This window comes from Durio zibethinus, chromosome 15, assembly GCF_047325235.1.
Source record: "Durio zibethinus cultivar Kanyao isolate XHJ-2024 chromosome 15, ASM4732523v1, whole genome shotgun sequence".
In the NCBI taxonomy this organism is placed as follows: domain Eukaryota; kingdom Viridiplantae; phylum Streptophyta; class Magnoliopsida; order Malvales; family Malvaceae; genus Durio; species Durio zibethinus.
The window spans coordinates 16,156,995-16,176,913 of record NC_143176.1 but is presented as its reverse complement, the minus strand read 5'-3'; the positions used below and the strand labels follow the sequence as shown (position 1 = coordinate 16,176,913).

Below are 19,919 nucleotides of genomic sequence, written 5' to 3'. Positions count from 1 at the left end.
TGTATATACTTGTTAGTATTTGATAAGATTTTACCTAGTTCCTCATTGTTAGAAAATATAGTTCTAAGGTGAAAACCCAAAAAGGATAGTTTAGAGCTAGAGCCACTCTTAAGGGTCCAAAAGAATTTCAGAAGTTTCAAAGTTCTATCCAAAATAGAAAGTCTAGATGCAAAACCTTTTGAAACACCAATACCCATTAAATATTTTGTATTTCATTAAACAATTAAAATAAAAAACCCTACCTTTTTCTCTTTTCAAATCTTTTTTGAAAAATAATTGCTAGTTTTAATGCACATTGAAGTATCACAGTATGCCATACTTGATTTTCAATAAAAGAAAAGTATTTTAGAAAACTTATCTCTTTCGTAAACCCAAGAGAAATCTTTGCAACCCTCGTCGAGACTTCATTAAGATATGCCCACCAGTGAAAAGAATTGAATTGTTGATTACCCTCATTCACAAGCATTTCAAATAGTAATCATCAATTTTTAAGAGATTCGAAAGTCATGGGTTTTTAACTTTTCTCATTAATTATGAAGATACTTTTTGTGGGGTAACTTTGTGATCACTTTTGAAAAGTTTGAAGATTATTTGAGCATTTTGTACAAAATATTAAGAACATTTTTTTATGAAAAGTAAACATTAAAAATTTGAATAGAGATCTTAAAAAAAAAAACAAAAAAAGCATGAGAAAAGCATTTGACCTACATGTTGCAAAAACAAAAATGACTTCGCATTTACATCATTTGCATTCGCATTGACATTTACATCGTGAGAAAGACATTTGATATGCATGTTGCAAAAATAAAAAAGCCATTCGCATTTGTATCACTTGCATTTTTATTAACATGTGCATCATGAGAAAGACATTCACATTCACATCTCCATCATGAAAAAGACATTCGCTTTTACATCACTTGCATCTGTATCATGAGAAAGATTTTGCATTTACATCATCTGTATTATAACCAAGGCTTTCACATTTGCATTATAAGAAAGATATTCGCATTTGCATCATAGCATCTACATCATAAAAAAAGTATTTTTAGGGCCATCTACATGAAATGAACATTGGCAATTGCATTATGAAAAAAGTCATATATATTTGTATCAACATTCATATTTTTCCATTTGCATAGACATTTGCATTTGTATCATTTGATCAAAATAGACATCTATATGATGATAGTGTTTGTTAACTTTGTAAATATTAGAAAAAAAGAAAAAAATAGGAAATAGAAACATTTTAAATAGTAAAAAAAAAGAAAAAAAGAAAAAAAAAGAGGGAAGAAAAAGTATGAAGTTTTTGAGAAAAGAGTTTATGAAGAAAAAAAAAGAAAGAAAAGTCTCCTAGTTCAAAAGATAAGAAAAGAAGAGTCTACCAAAAAAGAAAGGAAGGAAAAAGTTTGAAAAAAAAAAGAGAAAACAAAAAAAAGAAAAAATAATGAAATAAAGGCAAATAAAGAAAATGAAGTCTATTATGAAAAGATGAAAGACAAATAAGAAAAAGAGAAAATAGTTTGATAAGAGACCAAATGTCAAAAAAGTTTGAAGAATTGAAAAAAAATTATCTGTAAAAAATAGCGGGTTGTTGAAATAATGAATGAAAAAAGATGAGATACAATACAAGATTAAGATTTAAATCCAGTCTAACTGGCACCTAAATCAAACTAAGCCTAGTCTAGCTGGCATCTTGATTTAACTAAGCCTAGGTTAGCTGGCACCCAAATCAACCTAAGCCAAGATTAGTTAGCATTCGAGCTCAGATTAGCTGACACTTTAAGCTTAGATTAACTAGCATATTAAGCCTAGATTAGTTGGCACTGAAAGGTTTTAAGTCCAGTTTAACTAGCATCCGAATTTAAGCTCAATGAAATTGGCACCAGTTAAGAAAAATGTTGTGATCAAATTTTCTACAAAATTGCTCGGTGGTGATATTCAAAGTTCAAAAAATCTTAAAATTTGAATGTTTTCCTTTTTATAAACAAATTTTCAGAAAATAATTTATAAGTCCTCCAAGCAAAATCTTAGATTTTTAAATAATCTCAAAGACTTTCGTGCAAAACCTCATATTTTTACATGATTTCTAAGACCTCTAAGCAGAATGTTTAAATTTTATTAATGCTTCAAGGCCTTTAATTAGAGGAGCTTTCATACATGATAAGATCTCTAAGGCTTTTGAGCATAATATTTAATACTCCTGGGTATAATCTCTAAGACCTTCAAGCATAATCTCTAAAACCTCTAGACAAAAAATTTTACGATTTAAGGCCTCTTATTAGATGAGTTTTCAAAGATGTTGAGATTTGTAAGACCTCCGAGCATAATCTCTAAGACCTCGACGCGTAATCTCTAAGTTTTTTGGGCAAGATTATAAGTTTTTCGAGTTGAATATATTTTAATTTCAATATTTGTAAGATTTCTAAGCATAATATTTTGGTTTATTTTCAAAAGTTATTGAATTTTTTGTTTTCCAGTGTTTAAACTTATTGATTAAAAAAATAAAAATAAATCAAGAAAAACCAAAAATGAAAAAAATAAAATCAAGAAAAATAAAAAAAAATTAAAAAAAACTTTTGAAAATTTTTGAATCGTTACTTTGAACAAAATTGTTGTGTATGTTTTTACCATATTCTTGATTTTTAGCAATGTGCAAAGAATGGTAATTGTAGACACCTAATTTTGTTTGGATGGATTCAGCTTTTTTTTTTTTATGTTCAATTCAAATAATTTAATTTAGACTAATTTAAGTGCGATAATTGAATTAATGTGTTTCGAGCTTACCCCAAATTAATTGTTTTTGAATCATTTTATGTGAATTAAAATCTAGTCTGATTTAAAGTTTGAATTCTAAAGTTCAATTTGTTCAATCTCAGGTTTAAATTCAATCACTTGCACTTAAAGGGCTAATAGGAGCCCAAATCAATTTTTTGGGCCTCAAGCTCCAATTTTAGGCCTAGATTAATTTTTAAATCTCAATTTTATTTTTATTTATTTGAAATTAATTAAATTAATTAAAAATGACAAAAATGAAAAAAATGTAAAAAAATAAAGATACAAAACATGAAGAAATAGTCGGCATCTTACTGTTATAATAAGCTAAATTGCCCAATACTGCTCTAATACTTAACACCTTGCCACAATAAGTCTTCCACTACCCACCACCCTATAATTTTTGTCCATAATAAGAATTTACAAATTAAAGGACTAAAGGGAATTCACAAAAAATGAGGTGGGGAGACTAACTCACTATCCATCCCTACACATAATCCCACCCAAACAACCCAGCCTACCTATAACCCAAATAAACACTACAACCGAAGGGACATAGCCCTTGCTCGAAGCACCATACCCTTACAGCACCATTGGTCCACCATTAATCACCAACTCTTAAGAACCTACGAGCCTTATCAGCCCTTCATTTAGCCTTATCAACTTTCCATACAACCCTGTATAGCCCTACACCGAGCACCCCATTCCCTTCACTAACACCAACCCTAGCTAAAACCAGTCCCTCCTACACAAGCCTAGATGCTCTTCATAAACACTACAACCCAATGCCTTTATGACTAGTACCACTCCTAAACACTAGCCCTTTCTAGAACTAGCACTAAACCCTAAAACCTAAATCTATCACCTACCTTTATTCTCCACAAAGCAACCCCAGCTAAGACCCTGGTCTCCACCATCGTGAGACTTACCTACCACTAACAAACCATCGTTATTCCTGCCAAAACCCTTACCTTTACCAACCTTTCAAATAGCTATCTAATCACACCGTTAAACCCAAAAAAATAATAAACCCCAGAATTTATTACCATTGCTAACCCAAAACCTATCACGAACAAAAAAAAAAAAGCACAAAAAAGCCATAACACCTTTAACCAACAGAAAACTTCCCACTGAACCACTAAAAACAAAAAAAAAAAAAAAAAAGTCACAATCTTCCCTGAAGGGAAGAACTTCAATGCCAAAGCCATTATGAGAAAAAAAATCCATTTCATTTTTTTTTTTAAAAAAAAGGGAAGAGATAAACAGAAATCATCAACATTGGTGGCATGGACTTACGACAATTCATGACGACTTATTTTTTTAGACAATCGGGATCGGTGATAACGAAAATTGAATAGAAAAGAATAGCATATATAAAAATTTTTCAATACCATAAAAGTTTTCCTTTTCTTCTAAATAATATAAGAAAGAAATTAACAATTTAACTTTTTTTTAAAAGCAGAAAAATAAAATATGTGTATTAACATTTCATTATTTGTCTTTGTATGTAAATCATTTATTTAAAAAAAAATAATAATAAAAATAGCCTTTGAAGATGAAATCATAAAAAAGTCAGAATAATGATTCTTTAGAGTAGTGATTTTTTAAAAATATTTAGGTAAGAAATTTTATCTAAAATGCCGCCAATGGATTGGAGCATTTAGAATAATTTTCTATAAAAATTTCTAATCTATTTTAATAAATATAATAAAAAATGAATTTTTAAAATATTATTGGGATTAAATTATAGTAATAATATTTTATTACATGCATTATAAATATTAATTTTAGAGATAAATATAAACCACCGATGATGAAATTTTTAAAAATTTCGAGCAGTGATTATTAAAAGATCCTTAGGTGAAAAAGTTTATTTTAATATTACCAAAGTATTATAATATTCTTGTAAATTTTTCAATAAACAAGGTTCTTTTTTTTTAAGCAAGATAAAAAATAAAAAATAAAAAATTATTTTTTTCTACAATAAAAAATTTAAGAAAATTAATTTTAAATACCAAAATTAAGATTTTTTTATCAAAATTAAAAGATAACACATAATTAATTAGTATCGATTTTTAACAGGTGATGTATAAGTGCTAATCTTTTTTCACGCATAATCGACTCCTAAACCCAAACTGTTTTTATAGGCTTAAAAATTATCTTTTTAATAAGTTTTAATTAATTTTAAAATTTTATTAAAATGATAAATTTTAATAGATGATCAATCACACTTAACTAAAAAAAATTAATGCCGACTCTTCCTGTTTATTTTCAAATTCATCTAACGGACCTAAAAAAACCATTACAACACAAACATTTACTTAAAATTTTTGTGTTTTTTTGTTTCAAACGTAAAGGAAAATTTTAATTTATTTATCTATATTTTGCATTGATGAGCATATGAAATGTCTTTTTTGCCCCTAATTAACCCAACAGTTATTTAATGCTTGATTAACTTTTTAAAAAAAAATTATTTAGATGGTGCTTGAATTTTTTTTAACTCTGATTGTGGTAAAGCACAAGGAATCTCAAATTGATCAAAGTCCAATGCTATAGCTCGATGAGATCCAAAACAAATAAATAAATATATAAAATGATTTCCTCCATACTTAGTACGCATAAACATGCAAACAACCTTCAACTCCAGTCCCAATAATTTTATTTACTTATTTTTTTAATCCAAAAAAGTACAACCCCGATGTTATGAACTTCAGAGTCAAATATTTTGGACCATAATTTCTTTATAACTAATAAAATAAATCTGTCATTCAATTTGAGTCAGTCATAGAGACAAATTTTAACATTTGATTTTGAGAAAAACAATTAATAGTATATTTTATTATATTTTTTATAAAATTTATTGTATCATATATATTAATAATAACAAGTAACGAGGTCATAAATTATAAAATAAAAGTATTACTATCATAATGTTAAACTTTTTAAAGAGTATTAATACTTTTAAATTAATAGTAGAATGACTAATTATACATTCTTTCAAATGAATAATGAAAACTTTTTTATTCTTTTGACAATTTAAAATTTAAATAAAATAAATAAATAAATCAAAAGTTAAACAATATCTTTTTATTGAAACAATATATATATATATATATTTTAAAAGAATGAAGTTGAAATTTTGAAATTCAAAATTATGGTCAAATCTTTTATAAAGTGATTTTAATTTTTTGTTGAAAAAATTGCAAGACAATATAAAATAAATATCTAGAGTAAAATTAAAAGTGAAGAATTATAAAGAAAAGAAAACTTGTAGTAAGTTATAAAGAAAAGGAAAAAAACACATTTGATATTTGAATGAAATTTTGGATTCTTGTTAAAGTGGCTAAAAATTAATTTGACTGTTGTTAAGTTCAAATGATTTTGGTTTAAAATTTTGACAAATCTCTTAATTGTTAGGTAAAATAAATAAAGAAATAGTAATATATTTTAACTTTTGTTAAATTGTAATGCGTAGAATTATAAATAAAAAAATTTATTTAGAACATATCAATTTAAATAAGCAAAGGCTAGCCAAAACTTTTGGGGTTAAGGGCCCTTCATGCTTATGTGACCATTCGCACCTTGTCAATTGATGGAGTAAAAACTTTTATATGAAGGGATCAAGTCATATATATGTACACATGTGAATGTGTACACGCATATATATATATATATATATATATATGTATAATATGTTTGGAATATAATATCATATCATGATAGAATAAAATAAAATTATAAATAAAATAAAATAAAATTATTTTATTTTATTTTATATTTGATGTATATAAAAATTAAGATAAAATAATTTATTTATCAATCAAAATTATTTTTTTATACAATTTAAATTATTAATATAATTTTTAAGTATATAAAAGAATATGTAAGTTTAATTGTAAAGATTAAAAATAATTTTATTTTATTTTGAAAAGATTAAATTATCATATATCAAGGTAATGATTAATTCTTTTTGTAATTTTATTTTTTTAAATATAAATGAAATATAATATAAGATGATTATCATCGCATTATATACATCATGTTATGTATCAAATATGATCATAACTTATTTAAATATATAAAATTGATAAAAAAAAAAGAATATGATCAAAATTCTAAACATATATTTGAAACATATCGTAAAAGATTTTGTCCTAGTAATATTTCATATAAAAATTATCATAAAAGATTTTTCATATAAAATTATCACAAAATTAAAATTAATAACTTACTAAAATACAAAAATTAAATTAAAGATTTTTATTTTATTAAATTATAAGAATCACTGAAAATACGATACTAACCAAACATTCTTACATTATAACAAAATTGTAAGTACAATATCACTAGGATCGAGGTAAAGTGAAAGTAGAGCTGAAATCTTGTTTTTATCAATTCATCTTACTGGTATTTATTATTATTACTATTATTATTATTTACCAATTCAAAGTAACTGTCTTTTTTTAATTTTTTCAAGTGATATTACCTAGTAAAATCATCTGAGCAAAAATTAATGCCAAAGTGCTTTTTCAGCTTTTTACAAGGCAAACTAACTAAATAGATTTTTTTCTTTTGAAACATTACGAAATTTATAATAAATAAGTTATAAAAAATTAAAAATTAAAAATTAAAACTGATTGATTAATAAAACTCAATAGTAGAACAATGATATGTAGCTTATTAAAGTTTTCCAAAATCACATGTAGGTAGTATATTCAACAGGCTATTAATTAAATTGTAGTATTAGTTTTGATTTGTAGTATGTATAGACCACTTGTATTTGTAAACTTTACAAATTTTACTTAAAAATTTATACACCTTGCCATTTATTTAGTGTTCAAATGTTTTATTCTATTTAATAACACTAAAAATAAATTATTCTATGGAAAAAAAATTTTTACACTTTACAACTATATTCAATTATACTAATCTTCTTATTTTAGCGAAGACAAAGTTTAATTTTTTATTTAAACTGAAAAAAAATAAAGCTCTTAAAATTTTTAAAAAATTTAATAAGTTAAAAAATTTATAAATAAAATTTGAAGGCAATTATATTACTTTGAAGGGATCATTTATTTATTTTGAGAAATATATTTAAAATTTAATGTATAACACAATTTCAAAATTTTGGGGCGCACCATGGCCCTTAAGCTTCTATGTGGTTTTCGCCTTTGATTTGAGCTGATCTTTGGGGTTAGGTAACGAAGGCAACCATGGTTTTTTTTTTTTTTTTATCCTTTTTGTTAGGGTAGTTCTAGTTAAAACTTGAATGCCTATCCTAGCTTCGCTTGGGTTGTTTTTCTTTTCAAATATTCAAAAAAAAAAAACTCTTAACTGAACTATGTTAGATATTTTATTATGTAAATCGAATTTTAACTCTACATAGTTTTAATAACTGAGGCTTAAAATAAGATAATTTTCATAATTTTTTAATTGAATAAAAAGCATACCTTGATTCATAATAAATTATATATAAGTGTTCTATAAAGTTTTGTTTCTTTCTCTTGACTTTTTTTATCTTTACATATATTTTTAATTGATAGAACATGATCATTTTATAGGCAGAGAGTGTGAAGCAACTTTTCTTTTTTCTTAATGACATTCAATTCATATGTTCCATCAATGTACGCATTATAAACAAAATTTTCTTTTGTTTTAATTATATTCATTTATTGTTTCATAAATGAAAACAAAACTCACTTATATCTTTATTGATCAAAAGTATTTTTAACATATAATAATTATTAAACTATTAATATCTTTTAAATAAACCATTTACTTCATCGAGCAACCCCAAACAAGCAAGTGCCTTAAATTTAGTTTTTATCTCATCAATAATTCAAAAAGAATCTTTGAAATTGCTTTACGAGAAACCCTGTTTAACAAATACGTGGTGATTTTCAAAATATACATCCACACTGATAAGGGTAAAGAAGAATTACTTAATTTACTCTTAACCATATCCATTAAAGTACAGTTATGTCTTTCTGCAACACCATTTTTGTTCTAGTGCACTTGGCATTGTGTATTAAGCATATATGCCATGCTTTTCAAGGACTTTAGCAATGGACTAGGAAATTGTCCATTTTTATCATGCCTTCTATTAGATATGAAAATTTTCACTTTACTCTCAATTGTTTTTCAACCTCATTAATAAATACTTTTAAAGTATTTACTGACCGAGATTTTTGCATGCAACAAATAAATATAGCCATAACATGAAAAATCGTTAATAAAGGTGATAAAATATTTTTCTTAACCAAAAAATGAAACATCAAAAGGTCTACAAATATCAGTATATATAATCTCAATGAGCTTTTTGCTTCTTGTAGTTGCTTTGTTAATTGTGTTTTTTGTGTGTTTTCCCTTAATACAATCCATACAAATACCAAGATCAGTAAAATCTAAATTAACAAAGATTTCATTCTTTATTAATCTTTACATTCTTTCTTTGAATATGTGACCCAAATGTTTCTGCCATAAGTAAGTTGAATTTTCATTCACTAAAACACATTTAGTTTGAACGTTATGATGTATCAAGTTTTCAACAAAAATGTTATCAAGTTTCAATTTATATAAACCATCACAAAGAATACTAGAATCAATGAAATAATTATGTTTAAACAAAATGAAACATTCATTTCCAAACTTAAAAAAAGTATCTAGATGTATCAATTCTAGATAAAGAAACTAAAATTTGACAAATGGAAAGAACATAAAGAGTTTGAAAATATCTAAATGATGTCTAGCGTTTAAAATCAAACAGTAGGTTCTAATGACTTCAACTGGAGCTTTAACTTGGTTTCACATAAAAACAAAATTTTCATTTGGATTTATGTTTTGGGTCATAATGAATCCCTGCATCATATTTGAAACATGAATAGTACAACTAGAACCAATCCACCAATAAGGAATTTTCGCCAAATTTGGTTCAAAAAATATGAAAAGTACTAAGCTTACCTTTGCTTTTATGCAAAAGTGAGACTTATCTTTCTTTTGTTCTTTCTTGTAGATTTGAGTAGATGACACATTAGCCTTTAGTAGTCCTTTATTTCTCTTTCCATTATTCTTTCCTGGTTTCTTTTTAGGTCCTGATTGCTCATGAGATTATTGAGTAAATTCTTTGCTTTTTAAGCTTTACTTCCTCTTGAATAAGCATAATTTGCTTTTCAATTATGTTCTATTTATCCTTTATAATGTTGTAATTTATTTTTAATGGACTATATTCAAAAGACAAAGAGTTTATAATAAACTGCATAAGAAAACTTTCACTCATTTCCATTCTCATGGATCTTAATTTTGCTATTATATTTGACATTATGCTCATTCATGATACAAGAATCATCAAGTTTCATGATAATTAATGTACCCATTAATGTCCAAGCAAGTGATTTATCATTAGAGTCAGTCTGAGACAAAACTTTCATAAGTTTCATAAATTATTTCGTATTATTAGTTTTAGAATCGTTAACTTAATATTGTTTGGTGTTGTCATCCATTTGAATATTAAACTTTGTCTACTTGATCTTTCTCAAGCCTTATGAAAAAATCTTTATTCAGTACTGCTAAAATAATTAATAGTAGCAAGCCTATTAGTCGGGAGTACAAAATCAAAATCCATAACACCTAGATGATATTAGACTTGTTCACACCATTCAGAAAAATTAAGCTTATTGAACTTTATAATAGAAGAAGCTTGTGAATCAAAAGAAATATGAGCGCATGTAGCAAATATATAAAATGCTCATAAGTTAATGCTTTAACTTGTAACTTAAACACATAATATAGATTCAAATAACATTCATATAATCATTAAATGTACATTGAATTTCTTGGATGATCGAACAATGTATAACAATAAAAATAATTGATGCTTAATTTTGATTTCACATTATTGGAAATTATACATACTCTAATTAGACATACTTGCTATCTTTGAATATGCAAAAATATCTAATGAATTATATTAGTCAATCACGATCATGTTCATCATTATAAAATTAATCAATCTACTTTTGGATGATCTTTAAACACTTTATAATCAATAAATTTCAATTTGCTCATAAATAAGGGAATATATATCATTATGTCATCTCATTTATAACATTGCATAATCATGAGTAATTGAATTTTATTTAATTTGAAATTTATAAAGTCTTTTTAATTTGACCACGTTGGTGACTAACAAATTATACATATTATAGATATCAAAATAAATAATTAGAATAATTATTTCAATAATAATAATACAGAATGATAAATTAAAAATGCATATACTGAAAGTGTTAATATTTTGAGTAAACCAAATATCTAGAAACTATCATATATAAATTTCACATAATTATTGTATCTCGCATACACAATACAATATTTATATTATAACAAGTAGATAAATATAAAACAGTTAAACATTCATTTTATTTAATGGCTTTCTTGATTATAAAGTATGTAATGTTAAATTGTATTATTAATATTAATAAAAAGTTACAAAGATACAAACCTTAATGACTTATAAGAAAATCCAAATTAAACTTTTAAAACCTAATTAGTTTTTAACAAAACAAATAAACAAATGGTCAATTTAATTAAAAACATCCTAAAAACTAAGTTTGATTCATTTATTTATATTTATCATGCCAGATATTGTTTTTTTCTTTTATTTATGGTAAGTTTTAAATACCCATATGCATTTTTTCTTATCAATAAATTTTATTATTATTATTATTATTATTTATGAGATTTCAAAATTGAGAAACCCATGATAAAATTTTCATGTAGCATGCCATTATTAGCTTGAAGAAAATATTGAAACTCTTAACTTTCAACATAATATAAAATAAAATTAAAGATAAGTAATAATATGAAAATCAATCATAAAAGTAATAATAAATATATATAGTAATATTTAAAAGAACATCACAAGTTTTTTATCTAAAAACTCTGATACTACATACTAAAATTTTTTTTATGCAAATTGAATTTTAACTTTGCATAATCTTAATATCCAAGGTCTTAAAACAAAATTTTTACAATTTTTTAATTGAAGAGAAAGCATAACTTGATTCATAATAAATTATATATAAATATTTTATGAAATTTTGTTTCTTTCTCATGACCACTTTTATCTTCACAAACATTCTCAATGGATAGACCGCGAGCAATTTATGGGTAGAGAGAGTGAAGCAACTTTTCTTTCTTTCTTTCTTAATGGCATTCAATTCATATATTCCATCAATATATGCATTATAAATATATATTTTTTGTTTTAATTACATTCATTCATTGTTTCATAAATAAAAACAAAACTTTCTTTATCTTTATTGATCAAAAGAATTTTTAGCATATAATAATTATTAAACTATGAATATTTTTTAAATAAATAAAATATATTTATTTAAGTCAGATAATGGGCATATAAATTACATAATATCTAACAAACTAAACAACAAAAAAGAGTAATCATAAATTAACTAAAGCAATAGATAATAACAGTAATAATAAATTCAAAGATATTTATTTTAAAGTATCATTTTTTTTAAATTTTTTTGTGAAAGCAAATTTTTTATTTAAATAAATTTTATTATGAAAATATTTTTATATATGTATGCTAACGTTAAAATAATTATATATTTGTATATGTATGTTAACATTAAAATAAATATGTATTTGTTAATTATAAAAATTAAATACATTAAAAATAATTATTGATAAACTACATGGTCTAAATGTATATTGGCAAGTGTAATTGATAATTTGATATCATTTTATTTTTTGAATGTTTATATTTTGACTTAGCATATATTGATTTAATAATTTCATTTTCATAATTTTTATTATTCTCGATATTTTAAAATAATTTAGTCTATGGTATTTTTATTATTCATTACTTTTTAAAATAAGTTTATAAATTTAATTCATACATAAACATTAAACATTAAATAAGGAAAATAAAAAATACAAAAACTAGGTAAGTATCTTAACTAGAATTGGGTTTAATCAATTTGATGATTCCAGTCCAACAAGCCTCCTTTCCTTTCTTTTCCATTTTTTCTACTAACTTACCCGACCAATTAAAATCCAGTGGTTTAAAAACCCACAATATATACTTGAAAAAATCTTAACCTTACCTCATTACCTCTTCATTTTACCTCTAGCTGCTCCTCATTCTCTCTACAAAAAACTTTAACCACCTTTCTCTGATTTTTTTAATTTTCACTGTTCTAGTCGTTAGATCCTAATGAAGAAGGCATCATTTTCTTGCTTTCTCTATCTTTAAAGCTTTCACCTAGTATTTTTCCTTAAACCTCTCTTTCATTTTGTTGAAAGCCCTCTACAATCACTTTTCTGCCATCCTAGCAGTAAAAATTTCTAAATTTTTTCGTCAGTTCAATTTTTCTTTCTTGTGTTATGATTTATGATAGGTTGAGAAACATGATTTTTTTTTAAAGCCTGGAATGATAATAAAAATTCCAATTTTACATTTTTTTGGTAGTGTTCTTATTGTTTTTTAAAACATGATCGAATTAAAAAAAATTCATATTTTTAGGAAATAGTTCTAATATATGTTAATGATGTTTTATATTTAAAAAAAACATAGAATGGTTAATAATTAATACCTTATTCTTTTTGTCTTAAAAAACTTTAAATGGTATTGATAACTTCATCTCTACAAGCTCAACAGGACTTTGGTTTTAATTCTTTGTTAATTGTATTTTGTTTTTACTGTTTGATATACTTTTCCTTATTGTTAAGTTTTTAGGATCTAACCAAGTATGTTTTAGTTTAGTAATAAGAAGAAAATCTTATAATTTTGATGTCTTTGACTCAAGTTTCATCCAAAGTAAATTTTAGGGATGGTAATTGGGTCAAGGTGGGATGAATTTTTGCTTGAATCTGATCCAACTTTCTATCTTAACTCATCTTGTCTATTTTGGTGGAATTAATTTAATTTTATATTGAATTTATCCAATCATATGATGATTTGGTGATTGATTTATTTATTTGATTTAATTCATTAATTTTGTATATAAATTTAATATTTAATTATGTTTATATATTTTTTGCTTGTAAATTCATAAAAAAAATCCTAAGATCTACCGTTAATAATGAAATTTCACACATATGAACGGCAATAATAAATGTATTATATAGTACAAGATAAAAAGGATCTCAAAGAGTAATAACGGTAAGCTAAGCAAATTTTTTTCCCTTTTCTTTTTTTTTTTTCTGGATTGACAAGCAGACATATATATTTTTTCAATCACGTGTACGAAAGGGAACAGCTACCTTCAAAAAAATAATAATAATAAATGTAGAACAAATTATTTGCCTACTTTCAAAAGAAAAAAAAAGTGGAACACCATGTTTTGAAGTGTTAAGTATAGATCAACTCAAACCCCAGTACAACAGGATTACTCATTTTAGATTTTCATATAAAAAAATTATAACATGTATTTATAACCATCAATGCTATCATTTAATTATTTGGTTTCCATATCTTAAATGATTAAATTATTCACATGCAAGTCCCTTTTCATTTCTAAGTGAGAGGATTTTAGTTGATTTTTTAAATTTTAACTGAAAATTTCTTCAAGAGTAAATAAACTAGTTACACTTCATTTGATTAGGAGTAAACAAATTATTAGTTACATTAGTTTCAATTGAATGGTGAATACTTTTCCTTTTTCTTGTTTTTGGATCAAATCCAAATATGCATGTCTAATTGATCAAGATTATAGGGAAGAACAAGGCAGCAAAACAGAGTAAGGCTATTTGTCTCTATATTTTTATAAAATTTAATTGGATAATTTAAGGATTAAATCTATGATAAAGTAGGTAAACTTCTTCATAAATACAATGTTAACTTTTTCTTATTTGAAAAGCAAAAATTCAAATTCAGTGCAAAAATCATATAACAATCATTGAATCAAACACTCAAATATAAATATAATGCTTAAAATTAAACAATAATGTTTCAACCACTATGATAAACATAAGTAAAAGATGTTCAATTCAAAGGAAGCAATGTTAAGGTTATTGTTTTCCTTTTTTATTTTTTTCCCTTTATGTAACTATATATACTGATACATAGAGGCAAAAGAAAGTTGAACTTGAGATCCTTTGGGGCATGTAATTTTATGTTTTTCTTCTCCCAACAAACCATTCTTTTTGCATGACAACAAGAATTGTGATTTTTCTCTCTTTTGGGTAATGAAATGGAGTTCAAGTTTAACATTACTCATACTTCCACCTTCCATTCAAATGCAACAATCTGCAATTGTGGTCCAACAAGGATAATAAGGCCATTTTATTTGTGGGGTATTTATATTCAGAAAAATCCTAGCTTTCTTCTAAAACAAGGACTCATCTCGACTAGGGTTACCCCAATAAATGAGTTTGACAATTCTACCATTTAAATTAAGGCTCCTTTTGTAATAATAAACAAAAATAAATAGCATAGCTGTCAGCAATATTAGATCAATAAAACACACTAAATCTGAGGGACAAATTTCTGGCCTCTGTTACTTCCCATTGGCTGAGCCTACAAAACTGGGAAAGAAAATACCTTTCGCTCTTTAATTAACCTTTTTTTTTTTTTTTTCTATTTTAAAATTTGATTAATCTCTCCCTTCTCTCACTTTCATCAACAGCACTGCCTCCATCAGCCCTCATACACATGCCAAGAGAGAGCTGCAGAGAGAAAAAAAAAAAAAAAAAAACAAACAAACAAAAAGCAAAAGTGAATAGAAAGTGGAGAGAAGAGAGGTAGGGATGGTGATTATATTTTTGTTCTTGTTCTGTTTTTTGTGCTTCTAATCCAGGATATTCGTTTCATTGAGTGGCTCACTTTTTTTTTCTTACTAATGTTATATTCTTCAGCTAAGTGCCCTGGTTTCAAGAATAGAAAATTGGGTTTCTTTCGGATTTGATTATGGGGTTGTTTGTGGTGAACTGTGGCGCAATCTCTTTTTTGTTTTTTTGTTTCCCTCTGTTTTCCTCTGCTTTTGGAGCTACTTTGATAGTAGAGCAGTGATAGTACTTGAGTTTCAAGCCAACCAAAATTTTTGGGATTCAACTTTGAGGTTCTTAAGATAGATCCACATAAAAGTAGCTGATTTTTCTGGGTGATCACTTTGTTAGATTAGATGAAGCTTTCCATGAAAAAACTTCATAGAGCTACTTTCTTGGGAAACAAACAGAAGCTTTGGTTCTGTATTGCTTAGGGGTGGTCCTTCTAGGCTTTTGGTATTCAGTCTTGATCTGATCAAAAACCCTGTCCAGAAAAGTTTCTGAATTGGGGTTTTTGAGTCCTTCGAGTCTGGAGTATTTTGAAAGATAATTGAAAAGGTAAATGGAGTCAGATCATCAACACCACTATCGCCATCTTCTGGATTATCATCAACCCCAACACCATCAAAAACAGATGAACTCTGGCTTGATGAGGTACCAGTCTGCACCTAGTTCGTATTTTTCAAACATCTTGGACAGAGATTTCTGCCGAGAGTTTCTAAATCGACCATCAAGTCCAGAAACAGAACAAATTATCGCCCGCTTTTTATCTAGTGGAGATGCTGGTGGTGATGGCGGTAATACAGAGAACATTTCAGACCAAAATCTTTATGCGATAACGCGGAATTCACCTATTAGAGAAACAGCTGTAAAAATTGAGCAGCAAACGCAGATTATGACACCAATGAATAATCAAACAGGGGTTATGCGGCAACAACAACAGCAGCAGGGAAAATATTCATCCGCTTCACAGAATTTTTATCAAAGCCAAACTCAACAGCATTTACCAAATGAGCAATCAAGTTCAACTATGGATTATATGATTCCAAATTCAACGGGGATGGCGCGACCAACACAAATCAAGATGGGCGGTGGCAATAATTCCAATCTTATCCGACACAGCAGCTCACCTGCAGGGTTGTTCTCTAAAAAAAACATTGAAAATAGTAAGTGATTTTTACTTGCATGTACATTCTTGATCAAGCTTTTCCTTTTCGGTTTCCAGTGTAACGCCGAGAAAACGCAAAAGAAATATGTTTCATGGTAGTACATACAGCCTACAGGGGGTTCCTTTCAGGATATTATGTCTTTTCTTTCTCTCTGTTGTCTTCCAATGACTACCGAAATTTCATTTAAAAATGAGAAAGAATCAGTGAAAAAGTTTCTTTTAATGGCATGAGCTCATAATCGACGCTTTTGTGAGTAAAATGATACAGTTTTTAATCAAATTGACCGAGCTTGTACTAGACCAATCAAATTAAGCAGCTAGGAGTCAACCAGTGCGAAAAATTTAATATATTCAATCACCATTTTCTTTACTCTTTTTGGGTTTCTTTTTTTTTTTTTGCCAAGAGCCTTCAAATTTTAGGGAGATGTTTTTTTACTTTAAAAAGCTGAGAATGACACTGAAATCTTATAAAGTTGCAGGCTATGGTGTGATGAGAGGAATGGGAGAATATGGAAGCTCTAACAGCAGTAACAGAGAAGCAGCATTTGCTTCCGCAAGCAGGCCACCTCCTGGGTTGATGAGTCCTATTGCCGAGATGGGAAACAAAAACATGGGTCCAAATAGCTCAGAAAATGCTGGATTTGGTGAAAGTCGTCACAACAATTATTCCTCAGGGTTTCCCGTTACTTGTTGGGACGATTCAATGATAATTTCTGATAACATGTCAGACGTAAAAAGAATCAGAGAAGATGACAGATCACTTTCTGGCTTAGACTTAGACGGAGCAGAAACTCAGGTAGTACACATTTAATACAGTGTGAAATTTCTTATATCCTTAATATTCTGATCTGATGGTCATTTTTTTTTCTTATCAAACTCTAACAGAACACAGATGCCGGAAACCGTCCACCGCCACTTTTGGCTCATCACTTGAGTTTACCAAAGAGTCCGCCTGATATGTATGCCATTGAGAAGTTCTTGCAGAATAAGGATTCTGTACTTTGTAAGATTCGGGCCAAGAGAGGTTGTGCCACTCACCCTAGAAGCATTGCTGAGAGGGTAATGTTGCATCTTAGACCCTTGTGTTTTCTTTTTCTTTGCCCATTAATTACATTTGTTTAGACCAGCAACCGAACACAATGGTGATATCCTTTCAGGTGAGAAGAACCAAAATAAGCGAGCGCATGAGGAAACTGCAAGACCTTGTTCCAAACATGGATAAGGTACAAATTCTTGATTCAGGAACAGGGTTTGCTTCCTGGTTTATGAAATTTGTGGAAACCTCATGTTTTCTTTCCATGTTTGCAGCAAACAAACACTGCCGACATGCTAGATTTGGCTGTTGATTATATCAAAGACCTCCAAAAACAGGCCAAGGTATGTTGCAATGACCCCCTGAATGAAAACCAACCAACCCAAAAATCTAGTTCTTTTGTTGTAATCTAAGACCTTTTTTCCCTTTTGATTCTAAAACCCTTTTTCCCTTTTGATTCGATTATTTTGTTTCACTTTCCATGTTTCAATATTTTCAGACACTCTCGGATAATCGGGCAAAGTGTTCGTGTGCTGACAAGCAGCAGCAATAAAAATGTTTGTTTGTTGTGACTTCATTATTGTTACCTATAGCAATCAGAACCTTTAGAATTTGCAAAAAGCAGATATGAAAGCTAGCAAAGCACGATGTTCTTTTGCACTCGGAAAAAAAAAAAAAAAAAACGAGGTATTTATTATCTGGGTTTGAATTCTGTAAAATCCAAGCCCATTGATATGCTATAATAGAAACCGATCCAGCTTTATAGTAACAAGTGATTTTTATGTTGTAATAATTAGGGTTTTAAATATAAAAATAATTTATATTATATATTTTTTGTCAGTTTAATATTTAAAAATATAAAATTATCAATTTGATATTTGAACTCTCGATATGTCATTTATTTTGGTATTTCGAACTAATATCATTAGTCAATTTATCAACATGATATGAACAATTAATAAGATATTGATACGTGTTAAAAAATTTAATCATCTTAATGTCATCAATTGTTATAGAAGCATTAATAGAAAATTTCAAAAATTTTTTTTAAAGAATTCAAATAAAATTGTAAAAGAATATTTAAAAAATTTTCAAAAATCTGAACTATTTAAAAAATTATAAGAAAAATAAAAAAATAACATATTATTAAAAATTTTAAAAATTTTAAAAATTATTGAAACTTAAAAAGTTCAAAAAATCTCAAAATTTTAATATAAAATCCTAAAAAATTCTAAACAAATTAAAAAAAATTAATAAGTTAAAATTCAAAAAAAATTTAAAAAAACTTAAAATTTTGAAAATTAAAAAATCGAATTTTTTTTGTAAAAAATCTAAAAATTTATAAAAAAATTCTTAAAAATTTTAAAAGATTTTGAAAAATTAAACAATTTCAAAATTATAAAATATACTAAAAAAATTATTAAAAATTCTGAAAAATAAAAAATTAGAAAAATAAAATATTTAATAAAAATCCAAAAAAATTCAAAAGACTCATAAAATATATAAAAATTAAAATTGTAACATTAAAAAAAAAATGAAAAGTTTTTCATAAATTTAAATTTTTTTTACAATATTCTGACTTTTTTAGATTTTTTCAAAAAATTTTATATTTTTATTGTTTTCAAAATTTTGTAAATTTTGATGATTTTTTTTTTTTTTGGATTTTAAGAAAATTTTATTTTTACTAAAAATTTTTTAAAATTTTTTTGAATCTTTTTGGAACATTTATTAAAGTTTCGAAATTTTTTGAAATTTAAAGTTTTCATATATTTTTAAAAATTTTTTTAAATATTTTAGTTTTATAATTTTTTAAATATTTCATATTTTAAAAAATTTTCTAAAATTTTTGTGAATTTGTTAAAATATTTTTTAATTTTTGTAAATCTTTTAAAAATTTTTTTTTAATATTAATGTGACAATTGATAATATGACGTTAATTAAATTTTTTTTACACATATTAATATCTTATTAGATATTTATGATAAGTTAACAAGTTGACTGACGGTATTAGTTTCAAGTATTAAAGTAAATAATGGAATGAAAATTGAAGTACCAATCAAAATATTTTATTTTTTTATGCATTAAATTGACAAAAATTATATAATGTAAGGATATTTTTATATTTAACCCTAATAATTTTTTTATATTTTAAAATAT

At 26.0% G+C, this 19,919-nt stretch overlaps 1 protein-coding gene across 2 annotated transcripts; it reads left to right on the top strand.

The window, feature by feature from the left end:
• Window positions 1-15,408: 15,408 nt before the first annotated feature.
• On the top strand, window positions 15,409-18,602 carry LOC111302395 (transcription factor bHLH122-like). 2 transcript variants are annotated; one of them, XM_022898320.2, is made up of 6 exons: window positions 15,409-16,727; window positions 17,203-17,525; window positions 17,615-17,788; window positions 17,887-17,952; window positions 18,038-18,106; window positions 18,262-18,602. In XM_022898320.2, the coding sequence occupies exons 1-6, from the start codon at window positions 16,124-16,126 to the stop codon at window positions 18,313-18,315; spliced, it is 1,290 nt and encodes a 429-aa protein (XP_022754055.2). In that variant the 5' UTR covers window positions 15,409-16,123; the 3' UTR covers window positions 18,316-18,602. The 2 variants fall into 2 exon arrangements, with proteins under 2 accessions (XP_022754055.2, XP_089600750.1); XM_089744624.1 differs by having other exon boundaries at window positions 17,209-17,525; window positions 18,262-18,339.
• Window positions 18,603-19,919: the final 1,317 nt, after the last annotated feature.

Excerpts from the sequence above, each read along its gene's own strand:
- LOC111302395 (XM_022898320.2), top strand. The coding sequence starts at position 16,124 with ATGGAGTCAGATCATCAACACCACTATCGCCATCTTCTGGATTATCAT. Across the intron at positions 16,728-17,202 it reads TAAAAAAAACATTGAAAATA|TTGCAGGCTATGGTGTGATG; the intron begins GTAAGTGATTTT and ends AATCTTATAAAG. Across the intron at positions 18,107-18,261 it reads ACCTCCAAAAACAGGCCAAG|ACACTCTCGGATAATCGGGC; the intron begins GTATGTTGCAAT and ends CAATATTTTCAG.